Source organism: Oncorhynchus masou, chromosome 30 (genome assembly GCF_036934945.1).
Source record: "Oncorhynchus masou masou isolate Uvic2021 chromosome 30, UVic_Omas_1.1, whole genome shotgun sequence".
Classification (NCBI taxonomy): domain Eukaryota; kingdom Metazoa; phylum Chordata; class Actinopteri; order Salmoniformes; family Salmonidae; genus Oncorhynchus; species Oncorhynchus masou.
In genome coordinates, this window is record NC_088241.1 from 18,530,352 (window position 1) to 18,550,010 (window position 19,659).

Genomic DNA, 19,659 nt, shown 5'->3' on the forward strand with positions numbered 1-19,659 from the left:
GCAGCACATTCTACACAGCAAAACCCTGTTGTTGTGGATGCTACCAGCTGGTGCATGGACTCTTCCAGCACATACAAACTTTGATATACAGTTACCTTTCACGTCCGATTTTCTTTACTAAGTAGTTTGACAGATGAGTTGAAATAGATACTAGTAGCTGAGGTAATGGTAGATAATGACTTACAGCAACTTTTGGTTCTCTGCTTCACTAAACTGTTTTACAGGTAGTTACCGTCTAACCTACATAGGGAATCGTCTATGGAAAATGTGACAATGTTTATGGAAAATGTGACAATGTCAACATATCCAATTAGGATCTGTACTGGTACTGTGGGGTTATGCAGTGTCTGAGTCTGTGGATCCAATACGGGTCTGTCTTGTGAGAGACCAGGAAGAAGAAAGCACTGTCATCATCACAACAACCATCATGAGTGTCTTCCTAATTCTCTGACAGTGGATGTCCTTGAGGCCTTGTGTGCAGCACGCCGCTATTGATGTGGATGTTTCGCTAATAAGCCGGCCATAATGTTAGCATACTGGAGGGTGCCAGCCCAGATTGAAAGTGAAAGGCCCGCTCTCGATGCCAGTTGATAGTTTTCACTCTGAATAAGGTGCCCTGTCAGAGTACCAACTGCGCCAGGCAAATTAAAACGGCACACCGGGGGAGTTAAGCCTTGGGATGCCAGACAACAGCTCCAGGGCTGCATTATTAGTTCAATTTATCAACATTGTGTGTGTACATTGCTTTCTCCTTTCCAGAGAGAAAAGAAAGGAGAAAAGCACAATATGCAAATGGGGAATGATTTGACTGTCCACACTGCTGGGTGTTTGTCTCTCGCTGCTTTCTCTATGGGATGGGATTGTTCCATTCTGGGGAATAGTAAGAAAGAGGACTTAGGAACCAATGCACACCAGCGAGAATGGCATTGTTCAACATTATGGGGTGTTCTATTGTGGGGAAACCTTGTTCTTCAGTTTGGACTCATCAAAGGCTTTTGTCATTCTGCAAGTCTGAGTCTGAAGTCTGGCAGTGTGTGAAGTACTTCAAACAGAGTACAGAGGCATGGATGGAGTAATCGCCTGGCGGAATTAGCCAGTGGGGTCGCTCATCTAGTCCCAATGCCCACTGAGCGGCACTTCCTCCAGCAGAGAGGATACAGAGAACAAAGGCATTGTGGGAATGTGGAGGTCTGAGGCTAAGTATTGCTTGTGTTCTGAAGTAGATAGAGAGGCTGGACTGGACCCTGGATGGATGGTATTGTTGAGATATAATGGCCAGTAACTCTCACTAAGATGGTCTCAATGCTGTGTTTATCACTTCTAGGGAAAAGCAGCCACCATCAGTACCCATGGATAATTTGACAAAGGGATATATATATATATATATATATATATATATATAAAACTCCTTTTGGGGAAAATGGTGGATTCCCAATTGAATTAGACTGACAAGTAAGTTTGAGAGAAGTGAGCCTGAATAAGTTCACCAATTGTATCACTAACTACCTGACTATTTAACTAATTAACCCACTAACCGAAAACCAGAGCTACGTAAATAAGAGCAGTAAACAATTCTGCTCTCTGACAAAAAAAAACATTATTATTAATTAACATCATTAAGTCATGGCCCAGGGATGTCACTATCATAATTCAAAGATAATTCCACAGTAATTGTTTATTAATGCTACGTTAGACTACATCTCAGCTGAGAGCTAGCAATGTGCTTGCTGCCAGCCGCTGAGCTCTGTAGCCACCCTGCTCTATGGGAAAGCAGTGGGGAGTATCGGAGCGTTACAGGGATGATGATTCTCCTTGATAAAGGGAAGTGGGCAGCTTGGCAACTGGTGCTGCTAGCCTGTCAAACATCCATGCTGGTGCTGCTAGCCTGTCAAACATCCATGCTGGTGCTGCTAGCCTGTCAAACATCCATGCTAGTGCTACTAGCCTGTCAAACATCCATGCTGGCGCTGCTAGCCTGTCAAACATCCATGCTGGCGCTGCTGCCGCGACTAGAGTTGGACAATAGCTCCAATGTTAAAAATAGCTGTTGAGGTGAGAGAGGTGGTTTTGCTGTTCTACGCAACAAACTCTCCTGAACTACTCGTGTTGCATAACAAGTCCAAAAAAGGGGAATATAGATGTTGCTTACAAGGCTTTGCTAGCGTTAGCCTGTTCGCTAACAACCTCAGACAGTTCGGACAAGTTTTAAAAATAGAGGATAAAGAAATGTCAACTGACCATATGCTGAATCAGCAAGAGTGTTTTGCTTGCGTGTGGTCGCCAGGACGTCTAGAGAAGAGAAGGGAAAGCAACAGACATATTGACAGAACAGTACATTGTGTAAGTCTGAGTAGTGGTTAAATACTCAAACTGTGCTTAGTTAAATGTATAATTGACTGCTTGTTTAACGTGCCCATCTGCAAGGGACAATTGAGAGCAAAATTCCCACCGGGGTACTCTTCAGCTAGGAAATGACAGGCTACTTCAACTTGTACCGAGTTGCTGATTCATTTCATTGTACTATCACTCTCCAAGTATGGCATTCACTTTTTCTGTATCATTTTGGACAATTAAATGCACTTGATAAGCTTCGCTTGTTATGAAAGAGCTTTTATGATGGCTCTGTGCATCTAGTGGAGAGCCATTAAGAACAGATGATTGGTCCACCTTACCGTGGCAGCTGTCGGGGTAGTGAGGGTAGCCGTTCTCCACATCCTGCTCAAATCCGCCCCTGAGGAAAAACAAAAGAGGACAAAACGGCCTGTCAGCGTGTGTGTGTCATTCCTCTTTCACCATTTAAACACAACCTCCGCTTTCATTAATTGGGTACATTGTCAAGCTTTCCAAAATGAAGACAAAGACTTAAATAAATGGTGCTGCAAAAGAAAACCATTTCATTGGTTTTGTCTCTGCAAGGTCAGGCTGACTGTTTTGTTAATGTCCAAATTCAAATGGATGTGTCGAGGTGCTATCACCTGGCAAGAATAATGTTTCCCCACCAGTTGCATCCATGATGATACTCTGTTCTCTGGTTCCACTTATACAGCAAAAGAAACATTGCATTCTTGCAACACATTTAGTACCTCTAGTATGTATTTACATTTGGTTGAGCTCCAGTGCATTGGACACTTTCTTGGACATCTTTCTTCGATGAATCAAAGGCTTGTACACATTCAGAAATCATACATTCCCCCTGGTGAGTAATGTGATTGCGTTGATGCACAGTGGAGTGAGTGGCCCCTTAGTCAAGCAGAACATAACATCAATGACACTGGATGTTCTACGATGCAGTATCGACTGAGCAGGCAATCAAAGAAAGAGCAGATGTAAATACTCATGAACAGTCACACACACGCAAACACGCGCTCACACACTTGCTCGCGCAGGCAATCAAACACACATCTACACAAAACAGACGTTCCAGGCGCGGCAAAAAAACAAATTACATCTAAATGAGAAGCAGGCCTAGATGAGTCAATACAGACCCAGTGAGCAAATCAAGAGTGAAAAAATACAACAGGGAATTCAGAGGGGAGAAATAATAAACTCTAAGAAATAATAACTTCACTTATCTTTCCATGCTCAGCAGTGGGCCCACTGACAGCCGATAGCATTAGTTGTATTACCACAGCAGAGTGGGTTTGCTTGTGAGTGAATAGGTCGGCCTGGGGGAATTCTGCGTGATTGTGTGTCCGTGTATGTGGACCACAACTAGGAACTAGTATTACTGTTTGCCTCCATTCCCTTTCTGTTTGTTTTATTCATGTATTTATTTATTCTGAGAGTTTGAGAGAAAGAGCCACGGAGAGAGTCCTAGACTGGCCTCTTTGGCACGCCGTCCCCAAGCGCTGACAGTGAGAGACAGGAAACCATGGAAACAATTCACCTCTCCCCCCCCCAAAAGCAGCCGGCAGAATTTATGCCACCTCTGGAGCGAGAGAGTAAGGGAGGAGAGAGTAAAGGGGGATGTGTCCCCTGTTGCTCTCCGGTCCAGCCCCATTACAGCCTTTATGAGTTGTTGCATCTGTTCTGGAGGCATGGCCATGCCCGGGTTCTGACTATTTCACACCATATCACTCTCTCTCTCTGACGTGGACAGAGCAGTCACAACATAATAGCTCTACTGACTGCATGTATAATATTTGCCAATCTCTTTGGTTCCACTCCATTGGCTTGCACTGTCCCGCTGGTTAAAAATTTGATAAATCAAGCCTCAGTCCAATTCTGATTACCTGCCCAGCACGTACACACCGCCGCACGCACGCGTACACACACATACACACCTTTGGAATATTACATTAACGTCTGGCTGTGAAGCTATGGCAAATAAAACCCATGGGTGGCCAATCACAGGATATGCAATAAGTCGACCCCCAGCAGAATAATCCATTTGAAGCAGTCCATATGACTATTAGGATAGTGGCAGCTGCCTTTAGTGTGATGCCTGTCCACCCATCCACACTAAGTTTACAGCTCATGTTTGCAGAGGCGAATACCTACAGCAAGTGATTTAAGGCCACACTGAAAATCAGAGGAACAGCGACAGCCCAGTCCCTGAGTGTCAGGAGGCAACATAGAAGGTGAAATAGTGTGTTCTACTGCCTCTCCTCCTCTACCTCTCTCCTTCCCTCCCTCCGTTCGGAAGACAGTGAGGTACACACGACATGATTGAAATCCACCCAGCTGAGCATTACTTTCGATTCCATGCTACAATGCAGAAAGAAAAAGACAGTGGGTCAGGAGGGAGTCTCAGACCGAGGAATTGATTGGCTTTTTGTTTGCACACACACACCCTGCTTGGTGCTGACGCTGAGCCAGTCGATAGCTCTAAGTGTCAAATGGCTTCCTTCCAGTTCATCAGAATGGATCAGTAAATTACATTGAGGTCATTTTGATCGATGCCTTTCAGTCCCACCCCAAGTGACGCACGGCCCCTCCAAGCAGGTATCTGGGGTTTCATTTCCGAGTGATTGCAGACGTGATGTATGTCCGCCACATAGAAATAAACAAGATGGATGCTCGTCCTATATGTGAAATGGAGCCGACAGACCAATGTTTTTACTGGAATTTAGAGGCCGTATTCATCACGTTGACAATCTGGGCAAGTCAAACTCCAGATTAGGTATCGATTATTGAAAGCATACAAGGAAGTAGATTGCAGAGTACTATGAAGTTACTGCTACTTCCTTCATTTACTGTATGTTTCATGCAAGGTCATGTCTATGGCCATTTATGATGATAAATTGTCAGTAATGCTACATTTTTCTGATCGAAGACTCAACACTAATATTTGACACATAGTACTCAACAAAACAAGGAGTAGGGGCTAGGGATGGGTTTGGTACTTGGCCTATTAACCTGCTGTCATATAATTGGCTGCGTGGTGAGGTGGTCCTTACGCAACATCTGTGACTCACCTCAATCTGGGCACCACTGTGACACAGCTCCCAGTCCTCTGCCACACGCAGTAAGGGTCCCTCGAGGACAGACAGCTCCTATGAGACAGACAGACAGTCAGAGTTCGGTGTGTGAACACTATCAAAAAGTAAGAGACCAAATACATATTTTAATGAAGACTCTTTTGTGAGGCATGACCTGAAGTGACATGTGATATCTATTCACCTAACAACACCCCCATATTCTGGAGTGTCTCATTAACATCACAGGCCACAGTCACACCAGACAAAGTAAAACAGATCAGGCAAGGGTGTCATTTTACCTCACAGAAAAAACCTGCCATTTCAATTTTTTAACTGCAGAGTGAGACTAGCTTGTAACTCTCCTATCTAGGAGCTCAGAAAGAGGCAGAGATGAATATGAGAGATGGTCAACGTAGTGTGACTGGCTGTTGGTCTGTGAGGCTGCAGACAGCAGTGTTTGGTGAGAGCCCCCTGGGTGTCTGGAGCTCCCTGGGTGTCTGGTAGCCAGAGGCAGTCTTGGACATGGACTCAGTGACACAGCCCAACTAACAGGCCAGTACGTAGAAGAGATGTCGGGAGCCAGAGATGAGGACTGAGAGTTAGGTCAGTCATGCTCAACATGGTTTACAACACAGAGGGTCGTGTAGAGCGGGAGAGTGGAGGAGTCTCCACCAGACCGGTATTGACAACATGTCAGAGTTAAAAGGTAATGACCCCTATCTGTAAGGGAGACTTGAAGCATTCCTGCTGGCTCCTTTTCTCTGTGCCTGTCAGGACATGATGAAGACACAGGTGTTCCTCTCACCTATGGATCACTAGAGCTATGTATATATCTATAGCTCTGTATGGGAACCACTCATTAGAAAATGTATATCTGGAAGGAAGGTCCACCATGTCTAATCTCTCTTCTCTCAATGGTGTAAATTCACGATGTCTCCTTCCTACCTGTGGCTTGTCAGTTTTGCTGTCTTACTGTTCTTTACTGAGAATATCACCCCGGGTCTGTGGGGTTACAGCTGACCTTTTCTGGGGGTTCTCATTAACCTAGCACTGAGGCAAAACAGTTGCAAATGTGACAACATTTTGGTAACTGTGTTTTAATAACTAAAAAGGGGGGAAATGAAAATGTTATGAACATTGTGTGGGTCAGAGGGTTGAGACTTTCACACAACTTTTGATATCCCTTTGCCATCTTTTTCACTAAATCTCTTTTCTCTATATATTTCATTCAATGTGTTTCTGCTGTCTGAATCATATCCATTGTTGAAATTTAATAGAAACAGCAGCTGCAGCGAGAAGCGAGAGATAGAAAAACCGTTTTGCTTTGTGCCAGGATAGAGGCTATAGTAAGATGGAGAGACAGACCAAACCAACCAAACCTAATTTGGAGGCAGACAGATGGGGAGAGTGTGGAGAGGAGGATATGGGCCTGACACCTGACCCCTGCAAAGCATCATTGGGCTTAAGGGGCCCCTAATCCCTGGTTGAGGTGCGCTGGGCTGTTTCGGAGTGATCCAGCGATGGAGGGGCTTCAAGCCCTCTAAAGTGAGACAGGCCCTATCCTTCTCCTCGTTGTCGCGTTGAAACCCTGGACGTGGGTTGGCCTGCAGCCAATCAGCTGGTTCCAATTTGTGCGTAAATGCTGTTGAGCACTTCTCTAACTTCTCTAAGGCTAACAATGAGGGTTTAGCATGCTACGTCCCTGTATCAAATTTAATACAAATCTTTTTCTTGGGGGGTTGGGTAGAGGCGGGGGGGGGGAACATTCCTCCACAACCCCAAAATAGGACACAAGATTGTTGAGTATACTAGCTCGGACAAAACATCCCTGACAAAACAAATCCCCTCCAGCAGTTGCTCTGACTGCAAGGAAGTCCTTTTCACTGCCCTCATAGCAACGGCTTCTAAACTCTTGGTGATTCATAATGTGAATATAGTCTGTTGCATACAGCATATTCACAATTTGACATAAACGATAGCAGCAACATTTTTTAAATTTAGATCTATTTCACCTTTATTTAACCAGGTAGGTCAGTTGAAAACAAGTTCTCATTTACAACTGCGACCTGGCCAAGATAAAGCAAAACAGTGTGACAAAAACAACACAGATTTACACATGGTATTAACAAACATACAGTCAATAACACAATAGAGACATGATTGATTGTATGTCACACATGTAACGTCACATCACCATAGCAGCACTGGGGGAAGGAAGCCTCTATAGCGGCAAACGCATGAAAATTGGAATTCCACAGCAATATTAACACACACTTGGCAACTGTTAACAGTGCAGTACTAGCTGTATATAATGGACGGGGTATCACTCACTTCTTGCAGGAGCCGTAGTCATTGCAGCGGCTCAGAGGTACTCGGACCACACAGCTGGAGAAGGCCACAAACAGGGCGTGATGTTCCCTGTCCAGCTCCAATCCCAGAACCCGTCTGTCCTCTCCGCGCACCTTACATCTAGGAAAGGGGAAACGACAAACACGTCTCATTATTTCCGAAATTTATGCTGATGGATGGCGACATCTACAGCACCCTGGGAGACTGTATGCAAATGAGAGTGGAGTTGAAAAGCTGTACAGGACACGTACTAACAGCACCACAATGCATATCACTGTCTTATTACAGTGGACTGCTTGGAAGCATCACATACAATAACTATCCTCTTACAGAGGGCAAAAAAATGACTTCTGTTTGTTGCTGACCCAATAAAAGTGAACATTATGAGAGTGCACTATATTATAAAACAGATCGTTTGCATCATGTAGATGAAGAAGAACGGAGAAAGGGAGGCTGACTTGGTGGGGTTGTACACATCGATGTCCTCCAGTAGCTGTGTGCTGAAGGAGGCGTTGAGCTGGGTGCTGGCCAGGATCTTTAGTACCCTGCCGTCCTCGCTCCCCAGGAACAGCACCGTGTGGTTCTTATAGGGCCCAGCTGAAGTATCCACTGCTAGCTGGGTCAACTTGAACCTGGGTGGACACAACAACAGGGTTGTGGTTCGGGGTTAACATAATGATACCGCCGAAGAGACAAAGCATCTGCATTTAAAGATTATTGTCGGAGTGTGTGCATGCACTGCAAAGTGACAACACTGTGTAAGAATACGCAGGACACTATTGTAAGTAAAACCACTGTACAGCTGCTCTCAACTTTCCTTCAGTCCCACACAAGTTGATGACATGTTGTTTACTCAGAACATCACACTGACTGGCACTACGCTAGCTAAATGACTCAACAACGTGAGGTATTCATCGTTAAAGTTCTGTTGTTCAGCTCGTCTCGGGAGAGTTCTGAAGCAGATGTGACGTTTGGAGGCAGATGTGAGACAGACAGCGTGCCTTCCCTCCGCTGTGTGAAGACGCCTGGTTGTCTGTCAGACTGGCTCGGCTTTACCATGTAAGTCACAGCAGGGGACCGAGCTAGGTGGCTGTCTGACAGCCCTCTGACACCCATTCTACATTCAGCACCACTACATGGCTGGGCTTCTAATGAGCCACTGGCGCTATTTCCTGTGTTAGTCTGGTAGACCACACCCGGACGGTGTCTTTCAATGATGTGCTTTTCAGCTTTTCACAGACCCCTTCCGGTTGGATCTATAATAGGAGGATAGGAGGCCCTATCCTTTTTGGGTCCATCTTTGATGTGGTGTTATGGAAGGCCTCATCCCGACTGCGTCAAACTTTTATATTTAATGGGCTTTTCATGTTGAGACAAGAGACCAAGTTTTCTACCCATCAATTTTCCCTTTTATCTATCCATCTTTTCATCCCTCCATCCACCCTGTTGCTGTAGCTACCTGCTGGTTGTGCGTGTGAAGTAGGGCCGGTGGTTGACGGAGGGAACAGCCTCGTCCATCAGGGGGTGGTTCTTGATGAAGGTCAGGGTGTCGTCGGGGAAGGTCGTGGACGACTTGTAGGCAGCGGCAGAGCCGTCGCCGGAACAGCAGCCTGGTCTGTGAGACCGAGAGGAGGGGCAGAAGTTAGTCAGAGGAGTTTCAAAGTCAGTGGGCTAGATTTACAAAGAACTCACAGTGAGGGAATATAATATTGTAGATGCAAACTTTTGTTGACAGTGTTAACACTGGAATAAAGTAAATATGTCTGGACGGAGGCTGTCAAAGTTCCCACTCACATGTGTTGGTCTTACCTGGGTTTGGGTACCTGCTCCTCAGGCACGGGTGTCCAGGCTGACTCACTGTTCCTCTGCTCCTTGAACTTCCCGTTGAAAGCCTTCTCAATGTCGTCCATGTAGAATGCACATACTGCTGAGCCTGTGATACTGATGAGGAAAACAACAGAGACATCTGTCATGGACAGCACCCACCTGTAGCACGCGCTCCAGCAGGTACAGTGCCTTGCGAAAGTATTCGGCCCCCTTGAACTTTGCAACCTTTTGCCACATTTCAGGCTTCAAACATAAAGATATAAAACTGTATTTTTTTGTGAAGAATCAACAACAAGTGGGACACAATCATGAAGTGGAACGACATTTATTGGATATTTCAAACTTTTTTAACAAATCAAAAACTGAAAAATTGGGCGTGCAAAATTATTCAACCCCTTTACTTTCAGTGCAGCAAACTCTCTCCAGAAGTTCAGTGAGGATCTCTGAATGATCCAATGTTGACCTAAATGACTAATGATGATAAATACAAGTCTCCGTATAAATGCACCTGCACTGTGATAGTCTCAGAGGTCCGTTAAAAGCGCAGAGAGCATCATGAAGAACAAGGAACACACCAGGCAGGTCCGAGATACTGTTGTGAAGAAGTTTAAAGCCGGATTTGGATACAAAAAGATTTCCCAAGCTTTAAACATCCCAAGGAGCACTGTGCAAGCGATAATATTGAAATGGAAGGAGTATCAGAACACTGCAAATCTACCAAGACCTGGCCGTCCCTCCAAACTTTCAGCTCATACAAGGAGAAGACTGATCAGAGATGCAGCCAAGAGGCCCATGATCACTCTGGATGAACTGCAGAGATCTACAGCTGAGGTGGGAGACTCTGTCCATAGGACAACAATCAGTCGTATATTGCACAAATCTGGCCTTTATGGAAGAGTGGCAAGAAGAAAGCCATTTCTTAAAGATATCCATAAAAAGTGTTGTTTAAAGTTTGCCACAAGCCACCTGGGAGACACACCAAACACGTGGAAGAAGGTGCTCTGGTCAGATGAAACCAAAATTGAACTTTTTGGCAACAATGCAAAACGTTATGTTTGGCGTAAAAGCAACACAGCTCATCACCATGAACACACCATCCCCACTGTCAAACATGGTGGTGGCAGCATCATGGTTTGGGCCTGCTTTTCTTCAGCAGGGATAGGGAAGATGGTTAAAATTGATGGGAAGATGGATGGAGCCAAATACAGGACCATTCTGGAAGAAAACCTGATGGAGTCTGCAAAAGACCTGAAACTGGGACGGAGATTTGTCTTCCAACAAGACAATGATCCAAAACATAAAGCAAAATCTACAATGGAATGGTTCAAAAATAAACATATCCAGGTGTTAGAATGGCCAAGTCAAAGTCCAGACCTGAATCCAATCAAGAATCTGTGGAAAGAACTGAAGACTGCTGTTCACAAATGCTCTCCATCCAACCTCACTGAGCTCGAGCTGTTTTGCAAGGAAGAATGGGAAAAAAATTCAGTCTCTCGATGTGCAAAACTGATAGAGGCATACCCCAAGCGACTTACAGCTGTAATCGCAGCAAAAGGTGGCGCTACAAAGTATTTTGCACGCCCAATTTTTCAGTTTTTGATTTGTTAAAAAAGTTTGAAATATCCAATAAATGTCGTTCCACTTCATGATTGTGTCCCACTTGTTGTTGATTCTTCACAAAAAAATACAGTTTTATATCTTTATGTTTGAAGCCTGAAATGTGGTAAAAGGTCGCAAAGTTCAAGGGGGATGAATACTTTCGCAAGGCACTGTATATCTCTCTGGTCACCCCCAAAACCAATTCTTCCTTTGGCCGCCTCTCCTTCCAGTTCTCTGCTGCCAATGACTGGAACGAACTACAAAAATCTCTGAAACTGGAAACACTTATCTCCCTCGCTAGCTTTAAGCACCAGCTGTCAGAGCAGCTCACAGATTACTGCACCTGTACATAGCCCATCTATAATTTAGCCCAAACAACTACCTCTTCCCCTACTGTATTCATTTATTTTGCTCCTTTGCACCCCATTATTTTTATTTCTACTTTGCACATTCTTCAACTGCAAATCTACCATTCCAGTGTTTTACTTGCTATATTGTATTTACTTCGCCACCATGGCCTTTTTTTGCCTTTACCTCCCTTATCTCATTTGCTCACATCGTATTTAGACTTATTTTTCTACTGTATTATTGACTGTATGTTTGTTTTACTCTATGTGTGTAACTCTATGTTGTTGTATGTGTCAAACTGCTTTGCTTTATCATCTTGGCCAGGTCGCAATTGTAAATGAGAACTTGTTCTCAACTTGCCTACCTGTTTAAATAAAGGTGAAATAAAAAAACATTTTAAAAAATGGGAAAGGCACATATTAACCCAGGTTATAATGGATTGTACAATTATAAAAACATTCAAGACTGCTGCCCAAGGTTGTATAGGACATTAAACAACAATCTTATAAAATAGGCTTTTAAAAATATACAATATCAAGGGGTAGGATTTTGCAAATGTGAGCATTATTTTCTGTGAAAGCATTTGGCTTTTTAAAAATTTATATTTTCTATAAAAAGAGGTACAGTAAAACCTCATTATACTCATTGTATGAGTATGTACTGTATATCTGTATGGCCGTCTGTCATGTTGCTGCTTGGTACTGTGACTGACCTGTTGGCCTGTGTAGTGAAGACCCCCAGCACGGCTGGTCTGTGATTGATCTGTAGCACGTTGGTCAGCGACTGCAGAACGTCAAAGTAGAAGAAGGAATCGCCTGGCACCGAGCAGTTGAGCCGCGCTTTGAGGAACGATGTCCAGTAACGCTCTAGAACCCTGGGAGAACCTCCGTTGTCGTTCTTACATACACGAGCCACTCTGGAGAACACAACCTGATTGGGGGGGGGGGGGTTAGAATATCTTTATAGGATTTTCCACAGATTTTAATTCCTTTTGTGTTCATTCAGTAACAGAACACAGTGTCACATTTGACATTACATTGCAGCCTATCCAATACAATCCAACGTTATTGTCCATATGTTACAAAAGAAGAAGTTTTGTGTTCTCAACCCCTCCAGACAGCACATATCACACATACAGTTGAAACAAGGGGGGATTCTACTAAGCCATATGGAATTGTTTTAAGGTCATACGAAGGATCATTTATCTAGACACCTTGAAGTATCAAAGAAATATACACAAAAATTATTTGGTGAAAAATGTAATTTGGCTTACTGCTATTAGCCCATACAAATGCATTGAATAGCAGATTCTCTACATGGAACAACAGATAGTCCCCCCAAAAATATCAAAAAGGAAGTTTATTTTCTGTCCTATATCTGAGGGGGATAAAAAACATCAGGAAACTATTTTATATTTAAAAAAATATATATATTTGACCCCTTATTTGTGGCACTAAACTATTCAGACCACTTCACTTTTTTCCACATTTTGTTACGTTACGGCCTTATTCTAAAATGGGTTAAATAAAAAATCCTCATCAATCTACACACAATACCCCATAATGAAAAAGCCGAAAACAGTTTCTGAATTTGGATCAATTTTTTAAAATAAAAAATAAGATATATTATTTACATAAATATTCAGACCCTTGAATTACAACTGTCGTACCTTGCCAAGTGTGGTGTACTCCACAGCAATCTCACTGAAGAAGAAGTACACATAGTTCCCGTACTCAATGGCATGGAGGAAATGAGGCTCTGAGGAGACAAACGGGAGAAATATGAAACAGTAGCACTGACTGTACTACTTGGTATTCACAATAATAATGCATTAGGCAGTCAGTGTTTTGGTAGGAAACATCACTCAAGTGGATACCACACATTGATTTAGAATGAAATACCACTCTAATATGTAATGTACTGCATACAAATATTTCATGATACGTGGCAATGCAAAACTGAGAAGAATTCAGAAGGAAGATTCAGGAAGATTGAGGAAGGTAAATTCACAAGTTGTTTCAAATTAAGACCTGAGGCCAAAGCCAGATGCTCACCTCGTAGCCATTTGGAGTCGTACTTCACGGTACGAAGCACCGGGCTGCTCTCTCCCAGACTACGGTAAATTACCGCATCACTCGCCAGGAAGTCTGTCATGGTGGCCGAGTAGAAATCGCCACCTGAGAGGAACAAAATAACTAATTTAAGAAAGGCATGCTTTTTTTCAAATGAACACAATTGCAGTGAATACTAGAAACCCATGCCTCCCAATGTGTATTTTCATCTCTTGGCTACATTTCATGTAGGGGCTATGCTGCTCTCAATAACACTGTGTAAACTATGTCTAAATGTCACTGGCAAATTGGCAAGATTGAGGGCAGGTTTACTGATCAAGTTGCTGCCCCCAGCTGCCATGTCTCTCTGTCCAGAGCAACTCACCAGCAAAGAGGCCGACGTTGGATTGGCGAGACTCAAAGGGACAGCGGGCCTGACCCACCACTTCCTCACCGTCCTGTTCCAGTGTGGACATCTGGGAGAGAGAGGGACGAAAGAGAAGAGGGGACTTCATAAAGCTATTTATAGGAGTGTAACTAAAAAGAAATACTCCACGGAGCTTATATTGAAAAACCTCAACTAAAATAACTAGGTCATTGTTTGCAGTTGTTAAGTTTAATATTTCCCCCTTACTGAAAAATCGATTCAGTCCAAACTTGAGTATTGTTCTGTTTTATACCAGGTTAGCTTTACGGCTAACTGCCGACCCCTTAAAGTCATGGACAGAATGAGCCTCCAGTCAATCCTGATGAATAAATAGGAACACGTGTCATAAAGATGCCTTTTATTTAGTACGTTTTACACTGCATTGTAACAACAGTAAAGTCAAAAGGTCAGGAGTGACACTCCTGTCAGCCTGCTCTATGGCTGCTACTCTGGCAGCACTGTGAGGAGACAGTATCTCCTAACCACAGATCTTTAGCAGCTATTCCTGCCCCACCGTTAACAAGGTCGTAAACCTCGGCTCAGACAGTACGTGTGAATCCCGCTGCGGTGGGGGGAGGGAGTGGCAGAATGCGACCCGGAGGAGAGGTCATTCTCGGCAGCTCCAGCACACCAGCCTTCACAAACACACACAGTGACAGCCGTCAACATGTGTGTTTATATTTAATGCTGTGTCATTGCTCAGTGTTCCCTATGGGTACACTCTCCAAGTGACAAATCCACCAATGCTACTGTGGCTGTTATATCTCTAATATGTCTGCTAAACCATGGTTCTGGGGCTTCAATACAGTGTGATTTAGACTAGAGGCTACAGGTTTTCACTTCCTGGTCTAACTACCACCTGGTCACACAACCTCTGTCTTTGATCCAGCTGGCTCATTGGGCAGAGTGTTTTGTGGCGATCAATTTACATGGAAAATGCACTCTGTGCAAAAGAAAACATCTTCCACCCGTCCACACCAACAATCCAATCCCCTTCACCCTAACAGACCCACTCCTGACCCCACTGCAATTCTCAGTCTTTCCAAGGAATACTGCAGACAGATTGTATTATATGATTTCCACTTCAGCACACTATTCCCAGTTCTCCGGGTCGTCCTCGCTCCCGGTTTCTCAAAGCCGGGAGGGAGACAGGGAGAGGAATTTGTTCTGGATAAAGTGTAAATCAACGTCTTCCATTGGGAGTCTATGGCGGAAAAGGTAAATCCTCTGCAGTGGTCTGTATGGATTTAGCCAGCTCCCCATTGGACTTCTCAGACTGTAGACGTTACATCCCCTCTTCCAAAAAACACACCGTGAATCATTGCCCAGAACCGTGAAGTCATCTCAGCTCAACCAGACTTCTTTTGTATTGGTAGACATCCTGGGGAGTATGAGTCCATCTACGCACCATGGTCACGATTAACGTATCGCTATTTTCCTTTGTATGTTTCCACTTAGCCGAGATCTCGCTCTTGCACACTTTGGGTTGTTAATCATTTGAGCAGTCAGATAGCCATAGAGACTAGGTGGCGTGAGTTCTTTTGGAACAAAAGTAGTGGCTCTCCTGGGATTCTGACTCCAGTTTTCAGACAAGTTTTGTTTTCTCTCTCCACTCCCTTCTCTCGCTCTCTCCCTCCCTCTCTTTCCCCCACTCTGTCCCTCGGAGGATGACATGATCTCAAATCTGCGGTTGCAGTTTATTCCTCAGATGTGTAAATAAAGACTGTTATTATCATCCTGGATCTGTGTTCAGTCAACAGACCGCTGCCAACCTTGGTTGAGTCAACATGTTTCTCCATCAACATCCAGGATAGCAGCACTCCTTTGAAGTGTTTATGCAATCTGGAGCCCTTTCTGTGCACGACAACGTTGATTTGATGATTTTATACTGTAGATAGGGAGGACACTTTTTTTTTCTCCCAAAAAGTTAGGAGAAAGTCATTATGTCAACACCTGTAGGCATATGCTCTGAATGCAGCGCCCTTAACCGCTAAACCACCCCATGCTACGGAAAAGATCACTTTGACATTGGTTCAACAATTTTTTAAACTAAGCTTATTTACCCCATCTGTTAGGTTTCAGAACAGTGCTGGGTATGGAGCTGGGGGCTTTAGATCGAAAGGTGACTGAGGTGTAGTGTCCTACCTTGTAGTTGCGGCAGGTGGGGTTAAATGCGTTGGTACCGCAGGCAAATAGCGTCTCGTCATTGCGTGGGACCAGAACTTTGATGTAGTTGTAGCACTCATCCTGTCAAAGGGAAACGGCTGGGTTTCAGAGGACGGCAATGTGACTACTGGCTGCTGGTGTTATCACCCCACATGCAGTGTCATTGCACAGCTTATTATGCACTGAATTGCATATTTCTAAGTGTACACACGCACACCCTCTCAGTCATACTTCTGTTCCTATTCTTGTCATTCCCTTAATCCCTGTGCTGATCTCTATGGTTTCACTAGAGCTCTGGGAGGCTGACGCTGCTTGTGCCACAGACTGGTTCTGGAACTACAGATACCTGTGGTGCCGATTTTGATAAGCAATCTATGCTATTGTTAGTGCTACCCTCCAACATCAAATAACAGACAGTTGGAGAGCGAGAAACAGAGAGAGAAAAAGAAAGAAAGAAAGGGAGAAAGAAAGGGAGAGAGATACTCACGCTGTTCTTCCCCCTCACTGTGCATTTATCCACGTCCTTTGTCTTCCAAGTCAATTTCTGCAACACACAGACAACCAACTGTCAGAGCAAGAAAGAGACCCTTTTTTCACCCAGCCATTCAAATGCTATTAGGAGACAGCTGTGATGAAAAAAAGCTTCTGACAAACAAACAATCAGACAGACAAACATCTGAAACACCTGAGGAGCTGTGTCTAACTTTGTCAGCGTGCAACTAAAGACTATTGTTCCTCTTACAACCCATCTCCCATACAATCCATCACAAACCACCTGTACTTCTTAACAACAAGATATCTATATGGATAATTCGACCAACAAGAAGATCAAGGAATCAGAAAGGAATCTGCAATGCATTCCTATTGGAAGCAGATTGCCCTGATACTAGCTATCTATGGTCCTCCTGGATGTCCTTATCTCCTAGCATTGACCCCCCGCTAGTGGAGTGAATAGGAAGAAATCCATCAACTTGTTAACAAGGTTGCCTGGTTGAAGGGGGTTTAATGCACTGCCCACCAGTGCAGATCCACTATTCCACTGCCGACTGACTGGAAGGGTGATTTACTGACCCCGCTGTCCTCCCTGCAGGAGCGCCAAACTCATCACCATGGGGCATGCTGGGAAATAAGATTTCTCCAGAGACTAAAGTGAAATCCCCCTTTTGGCTCAAGACTCAACGGCTACCCTTCTGGGCCTTAAAGTGGAGTGAAATGTTTCCCCCAAGGCTCTTCTCACTTCCCTATTGAAGATCCAATATGATAGGATAAATAGGATAGACGTCAGCAATATGCTAATAGTTCCCCCTAGACCTCTGGCAGAGTGAGGTGGAGTTAGCTATTTATTGCTTATACCCATCCAGGCCTTTGAAATACAGTATCTCTAAGTGGGGGATCATGAAGGGTCTGGTGAGGAGACTGGGGATTAGAACTGAAACTGGGCCATAGAAAAGGAATAGATCCATGATGAAGCAGACCCTAGGTTTTTGATTATGACTCAGCCGCACACTAATGAGCTCACTGAGACCGATAAGAAGCATGGGAAAGTGTAAAAGCCAGGTTGGTAATATGGCTGATGACCAATGAACTATGTACTATGCAATGTACATATTCTTAGTTCTCCTAACTTCCTTTAAAATTCATACTTTCTCTTCCGACAATTCTCTGCACTACACATCATTCCTCTCATGTATTTCCACTGCAATCATGTACATCAATAACGTTAGATCTCATTGATGTTGAGTGGGTCCCTTATAGGGATGACTCATGCTGTAAATGAATCTAAATACGATAGGCACAAGCAAACACAAGCCTTAAAGTGATTTTTATTTAAGTGCAATCATGTTTGACAAATGCGATTCAGATGGGAGAGAGAGAGCACAGCACTTCAAAACCAGGAGAGCACGACATGACTTCTATTGGATATCTGTCTGAAGTGAAATGGCTTCATATCTGCATGAATGAAGAGATTGGCTGAGTAAGAAGAAAACAACACAAATAAACTATATTTAAAAGATGAGCAGAAAAGTAGGAGCCATTGAACCACTCTTATGTCCAGCCAGCTGCAATGATACACTAGTCTATGACCCATGAGGTCATAACTCATGTAAACGATGTGTTTGTAAGACAACATAAGGCTTACCTGTTGTGGGACGATCTGCTCAGAGGAGGCGCTGAGACTGACAGCAAACACATGATCCCTGTAAGAGGTCAAAGGTCAGAAAACATTTAAAGCCGTCTCCTCTCTGCCCTGAAACCCAATCCCACCACACCACACCACACCACACCCAAGCTGCCTGTTCTTAGCCTAAATTAGATTGATTAAGGTCAGTCACAAAGCTCTTTAATGCAGGCTTATTGATGTAAAATGGCTTCTTGCTGAGCCTGAGGAACCTTTTAGATAATGAACCTACTGTATGACAATATGAACGTAACGGGAGCTATCTAATACAGTTGACTGATACAATGACAGAAATAATACAAAGGGATTCAATGAAGAGCTGTCAATACAGGGATAATGTAAGGCAGTACAGTGCATTAAAGTTCGGTGAACAATACTGAGAGGTGTGTTGACTGACCTGGCTGCGATGTAGAGCATGTGGTTGATCCGGAGCATCCTCTGGAAGTCCAGGCCCAGTCGTACTGTATCGTTGTCTGACATGAGGCCCTGGAAGCTTGGGTACAGGTAGGAGTCTGCATGGGGGGGGGGGGAAAGAGTAGCAAGCTCAGTTCAGTGACAGTGTTCATCTGGGGAAAAAAACATCTCCATAACGACAAACCAGGCACTAAAGAAATCAAGTGTGTGAATCCGAAAATAGGGTGAATTCAAGCACAAAAATAGAGATTGTTTGAGTACAAGAGAGAGAGAGAGAGAAAATAGGTTGTTGACTTGATAAAACCCTCTGATTGCAGTATGTGTTTCTCAGTTTCTATTTTGTATGCTTTTCCTTTGCCCCACATTTGCTGCAGATGCCCAGATTGCAATTTGTTTTAACTGTCAGGTGGTTGTTATTGTGGGCTATCCCATGACTCTATTCTGTGCTGCTAGAGATAATACACTTAACTGTGTAAAATAAGAGGGGGGAGTGGGAAGCATCGTCAGACCCTAAGTTTATCACAAGAGCTGGACAAAACAAAAACACTGCAACAACTGGGGCATGCTTAAACCACCTGACCAAGTACTAAAGCAAATGGGACTCCCTAAATCTTTCTCAGATTATTACCAATCCCACAAGGGATGACTCCAAACACCCAGAAAATGCAACTCTCCTCTATGTTATCCTCACAAATAATCCTGATCGGTATGAGTCTGGTGTTTTGTGTGTTGACCGTAGTGATCACTGTTTTACAGCCTGTGTTCGTAATGGCTGCTCAGTGAAACGGACCTGTCCTGATTTGTCATAGACGCTTGCTAAAAAACGTTAATGAGTAAGCCATATAGAATAGAATCAGCTTGATCCCGCCCCCTCTGTCG

The 19,659-nt window shown here is 43.9% G+C and overlaps 1 protein-coding gene across 2 annotated transcripts in view; it reads right to left on the reverse strand.

The window, feature by feature from the left end:
* sema6cb (semaphorin 6Cb) overlaps positions 1–19,659 on the reverse strand; it is a 131,876-nt gene that overhangs the window by 19,242 nt on the left and 92,975 nt on the right. For both annotated transcript variants that reach the window (XM_064948307.1, XM_064948306.1), the window contains exons 5-19: positions 18,764–18,878; positions 18,328–18,385; positions 16,675–16,731; positions 16,167–16,268; positions 13,980–14,070; positions 13,598–13,720; positions 13,213–13,301; positions 12,256–12,473; positions 9,579–9,710; positions 9,229–9,384; positions 8,228–8,401; positions 7,752–7,889; positions 5,418–5,495; positions 2,673–2,731; positions 2,239–2,289 (exon numbers count right to left, since the gene is read on the reverse strand). In XM_064948307.1, coding sequence (XP_064804379.1) covers positions 2,239–2,289; positions 2,673–2,731; positions 5,418–5,495; positions 7,752–7,889; positions 8,228–8,401; positions 9,229–9,384; positions 9,579–9,710; positions 12,256–12,473; positions 13,213–13,301; positions 13,598–13,720; positions 13,980–14,070; positions 16,167–16,268; positions 16,675–16,731; positions 18,328–18,385; positions 18,764–18,878 — 1,641 coding nt within the window. The remainder of the gene's footprint in view (positions 1–2,238; positions 2,290–2,672; positions 2,732–5,417; positions 5,496–7,751; positions 7,890–8,227; positions 8,402–9,228; positions 9,385–9,578; positions 9,711–12,255; positions 12,474–13,212; positions 13,302–13,597; positions 13,721–13,979; positions 14,071–16,166; positions 16,269–16,674; positions 16,732–18,327; positions 18,386–18,763; positions 18,879–19,659) is intronic.